General features: G+C 40.6%; 1 protein-coding gene across 2 annotated transcripts in view; it reads left to right on the top strand.

Moving 5' to 3' along the window:
• The first annotated feature begins 898 nt into the window (after positions 1–898).
• LOC109047342 (interferon-induced protein 44-like) overlaps positions 899–13,925 on the top strand; it is a 39,260-nt gene continuing 26,233 nt past the window's right edge. The window contains exons 1-6 of one of the 2 annotated variants that reach the window (XM_042749198.1): positions 899–1,027; positions 1,525–2,018; positions 2,175–2,229; positions 2,310–2,505; positions 2,613–2,765; positions 10,814–10,985. In XM_042749198.1, the coding sequence (XP_042605132.1) occupies positions 1,538–2,018; positions 2,175–2,229; positions 2,310–2,505; positions 2,613–2,765; positions 10,814–10,985 (1,057 nt within the window). In that variant the 5' untranslated portion in view covers positions 899–1,027; positions 1,525–1,537. The remainder of the gene's footprint in view (positions 1,028–1,524; positions 2,019–2,174; positions 2,230–2,309; positions 2,506–2,612; positions 2,766–10,813; positions 10,986–13,925) is intronic. The other variant, XM_042749199.1, reaches the window with a different exon arrangement.

The raw sequence follows: 13,925 nt of genomic DNA, 5'->3' as shown, positions 1-13,925 counted from the left end.
GGCGAGTTTGCTGGCCAATTAAGAACAGAAGCTCTTCGCGCTCTCAAATCACCCACAATCCTATGCGCGCAGCTTTGCTATCTTGTTCAAAAAAGTCAAAAATGTCGGACATTAGCGTTAAGCTGGGCAATATGCTTTTAATATGTATTTACGTTACCAAACATTTGTTATAATTGTAGTAAATATAAGCAGGGGTGTCGGACTGGGGGTAAAACCAGTACTGATTACCAGGGCCCCAAAGGAAGAGAGTGCCCTTGAAAAGTCTGGAATATATTTTATTTTACCTGGATATTTTCATGGGGGCCCATCAGGACTGCCTATGCATAGTGCCTGGGATCTTGTGCAACGCCCCTGAATATAAGTAAAGTTTAACGTTTAAATGCCAGTACAAACTACTACCGTATTGATGTTATAAATTATACAAATACAAATTACGTTATTGATGGCTAACTGAACCGGACCTGTCATTTTTTTTTTAGCTTGGTTGCCGTCACCGGCATTTCTTTTATAAATAACAAGTTAAGTTGTCCAAAGTAATTTAACGTTAATATTATACCATTATACCATTCACAGCATTATTCATAGCTTTCTCGTCTTTTTAACAGGGACCAAGGAACAAACGAAGGCGTTCATACGTCTCCGTGTAGAAAACAAGCAACCAAACCAGTGACGTTTGCACTTCCATTTTTCAGCGCCGAAAGCGGACCTTTTCACTGACGTAATGACGCAATGACGTGCACTTGCTAGCCTGTTCCATTTACGTGTTCTCCGAATGCTTAGAGGAGCCCCGCCTAGCCTCTGAAGGCAGTGACTTGGAAGGACCAGCTGCCAAGGAAGTATCCTTGACACTGAGAAACGCCTTTCGTTTTTTTTTCTCTTTTTTTTAAGTGCATTGTATGGTTATTTTATTTGAACTTTTTCTTTTTGGAATTTTCAGTGTGGGCACTACTCATACTATTTATACTACAGAACGGCAGAGAATTGTGCATAAGTAGGCGATTTAGGACGCACCTAAAGCTTCAAAAAGGTAAGCATCATGGTCAACATAAATTTCATAAAGGTATTACATATTCTATGTAATTACATATGCGCGTTAACACAAATCAGCAGCAAATGAAGCCAGGATGTGGTTTTTCCAAAAAAGTTTTACTTCAATTTCCGTTTAATAAGAAATAATTGAAGTCCCATAAATCACTGTTTACACAACTCACTTATATTATATTAAATTTTTCACTATCACTTTCTTTTTCACTTTTTTACACTGCTCATTTGTATTACACTGTTCACTTATATCACATTACTCTCTTATATCACACTGCTCCCTTACACTACACTGTTCCCAACTGTCCATATGCATCTTTGCTGTTTTGTGTTTTTTCACTTTCTCCGAGAGATGATGCATGTTGGTGACACCTGTAGTTGTCCATGCGATGTCCGTCACACTCTCGGGATGTGTGTGTGTGTGTATATATATATTAATAATAATAATAATAATTGTTTTGTCTTAAAAATGCAAAAAAAAAGATTTGGGGAAGACATGGCTCCCATTGCTTCAGATTTAACAGAAGAGCAAAGGAAGAAGCTCTGTAACCTGTTGGGGAATGTGGAACTGTCTCTTCTCTACAAAGCTTCAGTTCATGGATATAAAGCTTCTGACTTTCATCAGAGATGTGACCGTCAGGGTCCCACCATAATTGTAGCCTACAACAGTTCAGGCTACATCTTTGGTGGATATACTAGTGTAGATTATGCTCAGAGTGGGCAGCATATTACTGATAATGAAGCTTTCCTGTTCAGCATTAGATATGGAACCCCTCTCTGCATCAAAGTGAACAGTGGACAATATGCACGTTATGATGATGCTGGAGGGCCCAACTTTGGCGGGCAGTTGTACTTTTGCTATGAAAATCAACCAGTTGTGGAAAATCAGTGGGGTGATTCATTCAGTTTTACTGATGCAAAGTTGTTTGGGAGCAACACTAACCTGACTGAATGTGAGGTGTACAAAGTCAAACAGAGTAAGTCAATCATCAGAAAAAAATGTGTATCATATATTAAGTCCAGTCATTTAAATTATTTGGTTTCTATTGTTCTATTTATTAGTTTATACTGTTTCTATTATTAACATTTGCTTAACGTACGTTCTACAATAATATTTGTTCAAACTTTTCCAGTCCTTCAGGTTAGTGTAAAAGAGAAGCCATGGAGGAATATTCTTTGGACAGAAAAGTATGTTTCCACTCAGTGTTATTTTATTTTGGTTGATTTCATATAGCAGTTGTCAATAATGAAGTTGTGATGTTTTGTAGACAAAAAGAAAAGCTCATAGATATGATCAGGAATTATAAACCCCTGATGTCGTCTGTGAGTCGTGTCCGAATCCTAATGATCGGTCCTGTAGGTGCTGGAAAATCCAGTTTCTTCAACTCCATCAACTCCATATTTATGGGTCACGTGACCAGCAAAGCCATGTCAGGATCTGCAGGCACTAGTGTCACCACACAGGTACAAAATCAATAGGATTCAATGTTTCCAACATAAGTCTCTCATTAGTTTGAAGAACATCTCTTGATGACTTCAGATCTTTATGTGATTTTCTTCTTGGTTGGTAGTTTCGCACATATCCAGTGAAAGACGGTTGTGAGAGAAAGCCATTGCCATTTGTGTTGTGTGACACCATGGGACTCGAGGAGCAGTCAGGTGCAGGACTGGATATTGAGGACATCAGCAACATTCTTCAAGGTCACATACCAGACCGCTATAAAGTAAGAGCATAAAGAAGGCTCACTTATCTCCATAATGGGTCCCACTTTATATTAAGTGGCCTTAACTACTATGTACTTCCATCAGAAAATAAGTACAATGTATTTATTGTGTTTATATTGTATTGCAAAACACTTTTGCTGCTATTGTGGTGGGATATATAGGGCCCTATGAAATCCGTTTAATTTTTTCCTAAATTCCGTTTAATTTTTTTCCAAATTCCGTTATTTCCATTTCAATTTTTCTGGATTCTGTTTTCTTTTTTCGTTTTTAATTTTTTCTCCACTCCTTTTTTAATAGTTAAATTAATAGTTAAAAAGCAAGTCGAATTAATTAAAACCATGAAACTTATACATTTTCACATCAATTTAATAAAAGTTTAACAAAAATTACGTTTAGGGGCCTATGAAATGTTTTATTTTTTCTCACCATATTTTTTTATTGTTATTTTTTCCCCTCAAAAATTCTGTGTTGTGTATTTAAATTTTTCTGGTTATCAAATCAAGGCATGAAATATTAATTTAATTTATCTTTTAATTACTGAAAATTAAGCAAACTTTTTTTTTGTTCTGTGTATGTGATATGACGCTAGTTTTACTCAAATCAAACGGTCATATGCTCATGAAGGCTCTTTCATAGCAGTTCTAGAGATGTTGTTGTTGTTCAGTATGTGTGTAATAAATGAAACCTGCGTCTGCACCATTCATTAACAGACACAAGCAAAACATGCAGGATTCATATTTAAATCGACTTTTGCGGCTAAATGGTTACAGATATTAGTCCATATCGTGATTTGATTTAAGTGTAATGACCTACTTTTGTTTAATTCATTCAAAATTTGACAAATTCCGTGACATTCCGCGGTAAACTGTGAATTCCATTTTTATGACTCGATTCCACGATTCTGTCCGTGTTTTCCACATCGCGGAAATCATAGGGCCCTAGATATAGGTAAGGTTAGGGACAGGTTTGGTGGTATGGGTAGGTTTAAGGGTGGGTTAAGGTGTAAGGGATGGGTCAACAGTGTATTTATAAATGTAATTACAGAAATTAATTACAGATGTAATTACTTGCAGGTATTTTTTAAAATACAAGTACAATGTAAAAACATGTATGTATACAATAAGTGCATTGTACAAAATGACTAATTTAAATATAAGTACATAGTAGATAGTGACAGTGACTTGACATACAGCCAAGTATGGTGACCCATACTCAGAATTCATGCTCTGCATTTAACCCATCCAAAGTGCACACACTGTTACATCCTGCCTATTCTAGGCTATGTAAACAGAGGGAAGACCACGCGGATTGTTCATATAAAGAAATATATTTATTAAAGATAAAGAATGAACAACGTAAATTAAATAAAGTCAGTATATATGTTAGGTTGAGAAATGAAAATGTATGCAACAAAAGATATGAGGTGTCGTGCATAAGGAACCAAAAACGTCAAAACGGTGCGGGAGAGAAGGGTAAGCGGCAGCTGTCCTCAACCAGGTCTGGAGAGATTTTTAAAGCCCAAGATACTAGAAGCAATCACACGCGATCCTGGAAGCAATCACACACAACATGCCACACCTGTGCTCCATCACCTGTAGGGGAGACGCAATGAACAGGAAAAAGCAAAGAGGAGGAGCCTGGCAGGTCCGTGACACCCCCTCCCTTAAGACAGAGGCCCCCAAAAGGCCTCTGTAAAAACCTTCAGAACCCCCCCCCCCACACACACACACACACACAACAAAACAAGCAACTTGGAATTTTTTAAAAATAATTTCCATAAACTAAAAGTGAGCACTTAACTTCGGTCCAGGGGTGTTGACAGCCCATATACATGAACTGGACAGAAGAACACTTGTCCACAGGCCCCAATCCCTCTCCCCTCCAGCAGCTCCAATCGCCCTCCCCCATACCAAAAGCTCTAGCTAATCCCGGTACCTGGAAAGCTACATTTAAGGAGACCAGGCAGAAAAAATGAGTGGAGAAACAGGAAGGCCCAGCGCATAAGGCGCTGGCTAGGACTCTTTAACGAGTGGAGGAATGTAAGTGGATTGTGATCAGAGTAAACAGTAATAGGAACAGCGCCCCCAGCTAAATACACATCAAACTGTTGCAAACCCCATACTAATGCCAAAGTTTCCTTCTCAATAGTTGAATAATTCAACTGATGACAATTAAACTTTCTAGAGAAGAACCATATTGGCCTGTCCACCCCCTGCTCATCACTCTGCAGGAGCACAGCACCAGCACCCACATGGCTTGCATCAACCTGCATCTGGAAAGGCTGATCTAAACGGGGTGCCATCAAAACTGGGGCCGAGGTCAACAACAACTTAACATTATCAAAAGCAGCCTGAGAGGTCACAGTCCATTCAAACTTCACTTTAGCTTTTAACAGGTTAGTCAAAGGGGCTACTACCGTAGAGAAGTTGGAACAAAAGCTACGATAATATCCTACCCTCTCCAAAAAACGCGGCAACTCGGGTTTGGTGGTGGGAACAGGGAAATTTTCAATAGCCACCACCTTAGCATGGAAGGGCTTCACTTGCCCCTGTCCTACGATCTTCCCCAAGTATACAACTGTGGCCTGGGCAACCTTACACTTGGCTAGATTTACAGTGAGGCGAGCGTCCACAAGCCTAGTAAAGAGAGCCTGAATACGGTCCAGATCTTCAGGCCACTCATCGCTATACACAACCACATCATGGAGCTACACCGCGCACCCCTGCAAACCAGAAACGACACGGTTCATAAGTCGTTGAAATGTGGCTGGTGCGTTTCATAAACCAAAACTCATAACAGAGTAGGAATACAAACCAGATGGTGTTATGAAGGCTGAAACCTCCTGAGCCCGAGATGACAAAGGGACTTGGTAATAACCTTTGAGCAAGTCAAATTTACTTACAAACCTTGCAGATCCTACCCGATCAACACAATCTTCAACCTTTGGGATTGGAAAAGAATCTGATTTTGTGATGTTATTCAGTTTACGATAATCAGTACAGAATCTATATGTCCCATCAGGTTTACTGACCAATATACAGGGTGAAGCCCAACTTGAATAGGAGGGCTTTGCCAACCTATTATCTAACAGGTACTTCACCTCTGCCTCTAGATATCGCTGTTTGTCTGGTGACATCCGATAGAACCGCTGTCTTATTGGGTCCGCATCACCGACATCAATATCATGCTCAATTAAATGAGTACATGATGGTGTATCTGAAAACAAGAAGGGAAAAACAGACAACAAAGATGTCATTTCTGATGCCCGTTCATCTGGCAAATGCCCAAACAAAGTATTCAACTCCCCCAGTTTCTCAGAGTTCCTCAAACGAGGTTGCAACACACAGTTATCAGGACCTACCACATCCTCACCACTACTTGCTGCCACCATGTAGGGAGAGGCCCTAGGAGTCTCAACAGCTGCGGCTAAAGAAACGGACATAACCAGGTCATCAGACTCTGCTGCCCCAGAGACTGAAGACCTGCTGTAATAGGACTTCAAAAGATTAATGTGACAGAGCTGTGTGGAACGCCTACGATTTGGTGTAGAAAGTAAATAATTCAGGTCTGACACCTGCCGAACAACGCTATAGGGACCTGTGTATTTTGCCAGGAAAGGGGAATTGGCTATCGGCAATAATGCCAAAACCTGATCACCAGGACTGAACACCCTTGGCTCAGCCGGACGGTTGTACCAACTCTTCATTTTCTGTTGGGCTTTAGTCAGGTTGTCAGTCGCCATCTCACAGGCTAAAAACAACCTACGACGAAAACCATTAACATAGTCCAACAAGTTAACAGGAGACTCAGGACACTTCAGCTCCCCCTGCAAAACTGCTAGAGGCCCACGAACTCTATAGCCAAAGACCAAATCATTAGGTGAGAATCCCGTGCTCTCCTGGGTTACCTCTCGTGCCACCAACATTAGCCATGGGAGCCCTTCCTCCCATTCTCTGTTAAGCTCAACACAATAACCCCTGAGAAGCGACTTCAATGTCTGATGAAAACGCTCCAGAGCACCTTGGCTCTGGGCGTGAAAAGCGCTACTACGCTGATGTTTCACACGCAACTGCTTAAGCACCTCTCTGAACATGCGTGACGTAAAGTTAAAGGCCTCTATCACTCTGTATAGTGTGAGGGATACCAAAGATGGAAATAAACTGTGAAAGGGCTTTCACCACAGATCTAGTAGAGATTGTATGCAAAGCATAGGCAGCAGGGTAGACTGACACATGACCATCAACATGTAAACACACCCCGACTTAGATGGAGGCAATGGTCCTACACAATCAATTAACAAATGTTCAAATGGTTTCTCTATAGCTGGAATAGGGTAAAGTGGAGCTGGCTTTAACACCTGATTAGGCTTCCCCGTTAACTGGCATACATGACACGTCTTAATGAAGCATGCCACCTCCTTCTTTAGGCGAGGCCAATAGAAGTACTTCATAAGCCGGTCATAGGTCTTTCTTAACCCCAAGTGCCCAGCTACATCCCCATGAGCTGTCTGTAGGACCAATTCTCTAAACTTAAATGGCAATACCACTTGAAACACTGGGTCCTCGACCCCTTCATCAGTGTGAGAAGACCACTTCCGGATCAACAAGCCCTCCTGAACAAAATAACCCCTTGCTGCATTGCACAAGTCCTCAGGTGGCAACACCCCAACGAACAGATCTTTTAATGTCGCATCCTCCTTTTGAGCTGCAACAAAATCACTATGGGAGAGAGGAGGTGGTAGATTAGGCAAAACAACAGACTTTAACTCCCTAGTCTGAGAAACATCATCATTCGGGTCATAGCCCGTGTCACTGCACAAGCTGTAAAGACAGACAAATTCTGATGATTAACATCACTGTCAGCTGGAATAGAGGGAATATTCTTAATTACAGGGGGCGGTATATCACGCCAGACATGCTCTCCAGCCAGGTTATTGCCTAAGAGGAGATGGATGCCCTTGACAGGTAAGGAAGGGCGGACTGCTATGGCTACTTCCCCCTGTACCAAATCAGACTGCAGATAAATCCTGTGCAATGGAACAAACCTGTAACCCAATCCCCCGGACTAAAACATTGTTCCCAGTGCTCGAGTCAGTAGAAAAAGGCAAAACAGACTCCAAGATAAAAGACTCAGATGCCCCTGTGTCCCTAAGTATTTTAACTGGCACCTGGATGGAACTACCCACCAGTGAAACTAAGCCATCTGTAACAAAAGGAAAGTAGACACTTCCACCCGTTTCAACTGAATCAGCCCTACCGTTGCTCTCACTAGCCCCAACAGAGCTCAGGCCTGATAGCTGAGATGAAGTCATAACCCCTTCAGGTTTAGCCTCAGTCCCAGCCACCAAAACTTATACCCGTTTTGGTATACCCGACTCAGATACAGCAAGTGTGACCCCCCTAACAACATCAGTACCATTTCTCTGACTTTTCCCCTTTAAAACAGGACAGTCTTTCTTCCAATGCCCCTTGTCCAAGCAGTATCGACACACATCAGCATCCTTCTTAGCCTGACTGGTAGGTGTAAAAGCAGAAAACCTAGAATCTCTGTGAAGACTCACAAAGCCCTTGTGTGACTGATTAGCATGTAAATCTATTCTACTCTGAGTAGGTGACCCAAATTAACCTAATGAAGAAGACCCCAAAACTCTATTGAAACATCCAAAACCTTGTTCCTGATAAACCTTACCTGTATTGTTTTCCTTTAAACTGTCCTTTTGTGTCAAAACGAAATCGTCAGCCACGACTGCGGCTTCCACTGCGGTTTTCATCTTATGCTCAGATATATGTGAAGCGATATGCTCAGGAAGGATGTTTCTAAACTGTTCTAAAACAATCAAGTTAGACAACTCTTCAAAAGTAGCGACCCCCACTGCAGAGCACCAACGATTAAAGTGGCTATTCAGCTCTCTCGCTACCTCTGTATACATCTGTTTGTCTCCCTTTCTCCAGCTGCGAAACCGCAAACGATAAGCTTCAGGAACTAATTCGTAAATTTTAAGCACTGCCTCTTTTACTTTTACATAGTTTTTTCTTTCTGGCACAGGCAACGCAATAAACGCTTCTTGTGCTCTACCTACAAGAACACTTTGGAGTAACAAAGTTCTCTCAGAGTCAGACCAGCCACGGTCCTCAGCCACACTCTCAATTAAAGAAAATAAAATATCTGGATCTCTCTCATTGAACTTCGGAAGCAACCTAACCATGTTAGATATATCAGGGGGGACGCACAAACCCCCTAGGAGCAGTACCCTCACCCCCATCAAATGAAAGCCTACCTTCAGCGACCAGTCTCAGTTGTTCTAAAGCCACATCACGTTCACTTTTTATTCTTTCCATTTCTAATTGACGCTCAGCTTCCCTTTCGTTCCGCTCTGCCTCACGTTGAGCTTCTCTCTCTCGACGTTCAGCTTCCCTTTCTTTCTGTTGCATTTCTATTAACACTTTCTGTTGCTCAAACGTAGGTGACATTTAGAAAACTCTGTCGAAAGAGGTGTCGACGTTGCTTCTCCTAGCTCTAACTCCTCCATAATTAGAGATGCAGGTGATGAAAGAATATTCCTGACAACCAATTCCGCCTGAACTGACACTTTTATCTGGGCCATAGGTCGCTGTTCTGGGTAAACCTAAGTCAAAGTTATAATGTTCGCAAACTTTATGCAACTGATCCTTTGTCATACTATTCAAAACCTCCACAGATGGAGCTACAAAAAAATCAAGACAAGACAAACGGAACTGCCCTGTAAAAAAAAAAAAAAAAAAGCGATCCTCTTCATGCATACCCCAAGGACAGAGATTTTTATTACACAATATCAGCGGCGCCTAATCTCCCCCGACAAAATGCCGTTAAAGCAGGCCTCCACGACTGTGCCCTCTACCCAGGATAGCACAAAACAATAAACTAAAATAACAAAAAACAAAATAACAAACAAGCCATTAAGCAGCTTACTCGCATAAGCCTGATATTATTATGTTCCAGAACTTTATCAATAAACTAAGCGCCAGGCACAACCCACACTTACCAAACAATAAAAGATTCTTCAACCTGGCTCACTTCAAAAACAGCCCAGGCACAAATTAACAAAATATTCTTCTCCTCTCATGCACCAACAACGAAAAAACAACAACAACAAAATAATTCTAAACCCAATTAATTTTTAAACGAATCCACATGCGTCTTCCCAATGATTCAAAACAACACGCTCGGTTCAATGAACTGTATCGGATCTTCACAAGATCCGTATACAGCGCTTTCCAAATCAAACGCAACTAAACAAAACGGATTTACTATATTTAAAGCTTTCAACACCTAGGCTAATCAAAACCTAGTGATAAGCATTAAAGAAAAAAAAAATATATTTACCAATGTCTTTCAGATCTCGGACGAGCCCCCAATCTGTTACATCCTGCCTATTCTAGGCTATGTAAACAGAGAGGGAAGACCACCCGGACTGTTCATATAAAGAAATATATTTATTAAAGATAAAGAGTGAACAACGTAAATTAAATAAAGTCAGTATATATGTTAGGTTGAGAAATTAAAATGTATGTAACAAGAGATATGAGCTGTTGTGCATAAGGAAACAAAAACATCAAAACGGTGCGGGAGAGAAGGGGAAGCGGCGGCCATCCTCAACCAGGTCTGGAGAGATTTTTAAAGCCCAAGATACTAAAAGCAATCACATGCGATCCTGGAAGCAATCACACGCAACATGCCACACCTGTGCTCCCTCACCTGTAGGGGAGACGCAATGAACAGGAAAAAGCAAATAGGAGGAGCCAGGCAGGTCCATGACAACACACAGCAGTGAACACACTGGTTCGATGCCTTGCTCAAGGGTCAGTCAAGGTATTGCTGGCCTGAGACTCGAATCCACAACCTTAGGGTTAGGAGTCAAACTCTCTAACCACTAGGCCATGACTTCCCCCAAGTAGTAGTTAAGGCCACCTAATATAAAGTGGGACCCCAAAATGAATTCAAGTATAAATTGAAGATTCAGATTTAAGATATTCTTTAATATACTTTCTGTTAAATTTTCTTGATACAGTTCAACCCCACAGCACCATTTAAACCTGATGAGCAAAAGGCCTCCAGACCTGCATCTCTACAGGAGAAGATCCACTGTGTGGTGTATGTGATAGACACCAACAAAATCTCCCTCATGTCTGACAAACTACAGGAAAAACTTAATTCTATACGTAGTCAAATAAACTCACTGGGTAAGCTAACTAACCAAATATTTAGACCATTTTTTATAACTCTTGGCCAATGCACAATGTTCCATGATGGGCTGAAAGTTTGTTAAAAATTTATTAGCCATTCCTCAGATCGCTTCCGCCTACAAAAGTAGATGAAGCATGTCCTCATGTGCAGAAGGACCTTCAAAACACTTATGCAAGTTCCTACATCAAGTCGAAAGGTGAGACAGCGGTCACATGATCAGATGTCTGTTGCTACAGGACTCAGAGAGAGGTGAGGTGTTGTTTTGTGTCTGCAGGTGCAGGAGGTGAGCTCTCGGTTGGGTGTGCCGGTGTCTTGTGTGTTACCGGTGAAGAGCTACAGTCAGGAGCTGGAGCTGGAGCTCAACTGTGACATCCTGCTGCTCACCGCTCTACAGCAGATTGCTTCGCTTTGCAAACGACTATCTGGATGATGATCCCATTTAAGCCATATAGTGTGCTGCATAGACAGGGGTTTACACTGATCAGCCATAATATTAAAACTTCTGAAAGGAGAAATGAATAACATTGATTATTTATTTTAGAATAACAAGTGATTTATGAGGCAATACCACAAGAAGTGCTAGCAATACAAAGATTCAAACAGTAGTACAAGCAAGGAAAAGGAGTATAGGAATAGTGAAAGCATAGAAAAATAAGTTTTGTTTTTTCTTCTTCTTTTTAAATCAGCAGGATGCCATTAAGTGCTCACAGAAGAGATGAGTTTTCAGCTGTTTCTTGAATATTGTCAGGCATTTGACTGTCTGGATGGAATCAGGAAGATTCCACCAGCAAGGATCAGTGAATGAAAACATTCTGGAAAGTGATTTGTGCACCTCTGTTATGGAATGATCGAGCGCTACTCACAGTACTGACCACAGGCTTCTGGAGGGGCTTTACACTTGAAAGAGTGAATGGAAGTAGGAGGGTGTGGAGCCCGTGGCTGTTCTGTATGTAACCATTAGTGTCTAGAAAATGCGATCCGCAGCCAATAGAGAGATAAAGAGAAGTGTGATGTGTGTAGGCTTTCTTAGGCTTGCTTGAAAACAAGTCTTGCTGCTTAGTTCTGGTTAATCTGGGGTTGATTGCACATTTTGGAAGTTCAGCCAGAAGAAGGTTGCAACACTCCAGCTTAGAAAGGACAAGGGCCTGGACAAGAAGCTGTGCAGCATGTTCCATTAAGAAGGGCCTAATCTAAAGTTGTGCATTGCAAACCTGCAGTGGTTAGTACCTACCAAAAGTAGTGCAAGAAATGACAACTGGTGAACCAGCATCAGGGTCATGGGTGCACAAGGTTCATGGATACATGTGGGAAGCAAAGGCATCTTGTCCGCTACACACAAGAGCTACTGTAGCTAAAATTGCTGATAAACTTAATGCTAACCATGATAGAAAGGTTTCAGAACACACACTACTTGGCAGATTGGTGGGTATAAGGTCATAGACTGGTATACACTGGTCAAAGTGTCCATGATGTCCCATGTCCAGCGCCGAAAGGGCCTATGGACATGTGAGCATCAGAACTAGACCATGGAGCAATGATAGAAGGTTGCCTTTTCTGAGTCATCATGTTTTCTTTTAGATCAGTTGGATGGCCGGGTGTGTTGTTCAAAATTTTTCAGGAGTGTTTTGAGGAACAAATCCAATCCATGGAGGCCACACCTCACAACTTCAAAGATCTGTTGCTAATGTTTTGGTGCCAGATACATGGGATTCAGAGGGGTCTTGTATCAGTCCATACCTTGATGCTTCAGAGTTGTTTTGGCAACACAAGGGGGGGGTCTACAAGATATTAGGTAGGATGCTTTTAATGTTGTGGCTAATCAGTGCATTCCCCTTGATCCAGCATAACACGATAAGTCAAAGATTGTTATCCTGTTCCTGTTTGTCCGACAGTTATTTCCAAGAAAATTATGGAAGCATAATTATGGGTAATTTAAGCTGCATGTTAAATTTTGTAATTGCTTGTTATATTGTTGTGCCACAATCTGGATTAATAGTATAATACTAGAATGATGTGTTAGAACTGCAAATTAAGGAAAACAGAAAACAAGATGTTAGAAACTGTATAAGCCAGGGCTATTCATAAGGTTAATTGGGGGCTGGATTATCAAATGGAATATTTTTAATGGGGGCCAAGGGGCTGTCCCCGTCTCTTCCTGGGGCCCTTTAAAATTAGAAATTATACTGAAATGCATATTCAGCAGTAAAATTAACTAATAATCCAACAGTAACATCTATAAAAAGGGTTTAAAAAAAAGGGGAAAGCGATTAAAAAAAATTTAAATAATCAAATTTTCTGTAATTAATCCGATTTAAATTTCTTATTAATAATTTAAAGCTGTCATGATTTAACATTGAACCTCCCAAAATTTAAAAGAGACAACATAAAAATGGTCTCTTTTTAAAAATGTGTTTAATGGCATCTTTTTTTCTAAGCAGCCCTTTTTTAATAAACCCGTATCATTGATACCCAAAAATGTTACTGATGTCTTTATTAAATGCATTTCCCCTCAATTTTAGCCATTAATTATAGCCATTCAACATTACAGTATAATTGAAAGCCATTATTTTTAATATTTAATAGAATCTGAAAAATATAACAATAGGCTAGGCCTATAACAACAATTTATTTCACATAAACTATTAATTGTACAGTATATGCATTAACTATATAGATTAATCTTTATTTTAGTTACAAAAGTTAACCAGCCAGCAGAGCAGTGAGTGATTTCTCTTTTTATTTTTTTTATTTACATCAATGACAGACTACTGGGGGTTTCCCTTCAAAAGCATGCTGTCTCTTTAAAATCTGATGCACCTAAAGCGGATCTGACACGCATCTGATTTTCTCCCAACTCTTTATGGTCATTTAGGACTTTATAACTAATTTCAGACAGTGTACAGTGGTTGAATACAAATATTTGGACCTATATTTAA

This window comes from Cyprinus carpio, chromosome B22 (assembly GCF_018340385.1).
Source record: "Cyprinus carpio isolate SPL01 chromosome B22, ASM1834038v1, whole genome shotgun sequence".
Lineage (NCBI taxonomy): Eukaryota > Metazoa > Chordata > Actinopteri > Cypriniformes > Cyprinidae > Cyprinus > Cyprinus carpio.
Note: the sequence above shows the minus strand (reverse complement) of the source record. Positions and strands in the feature narration are given on the sequence as shown.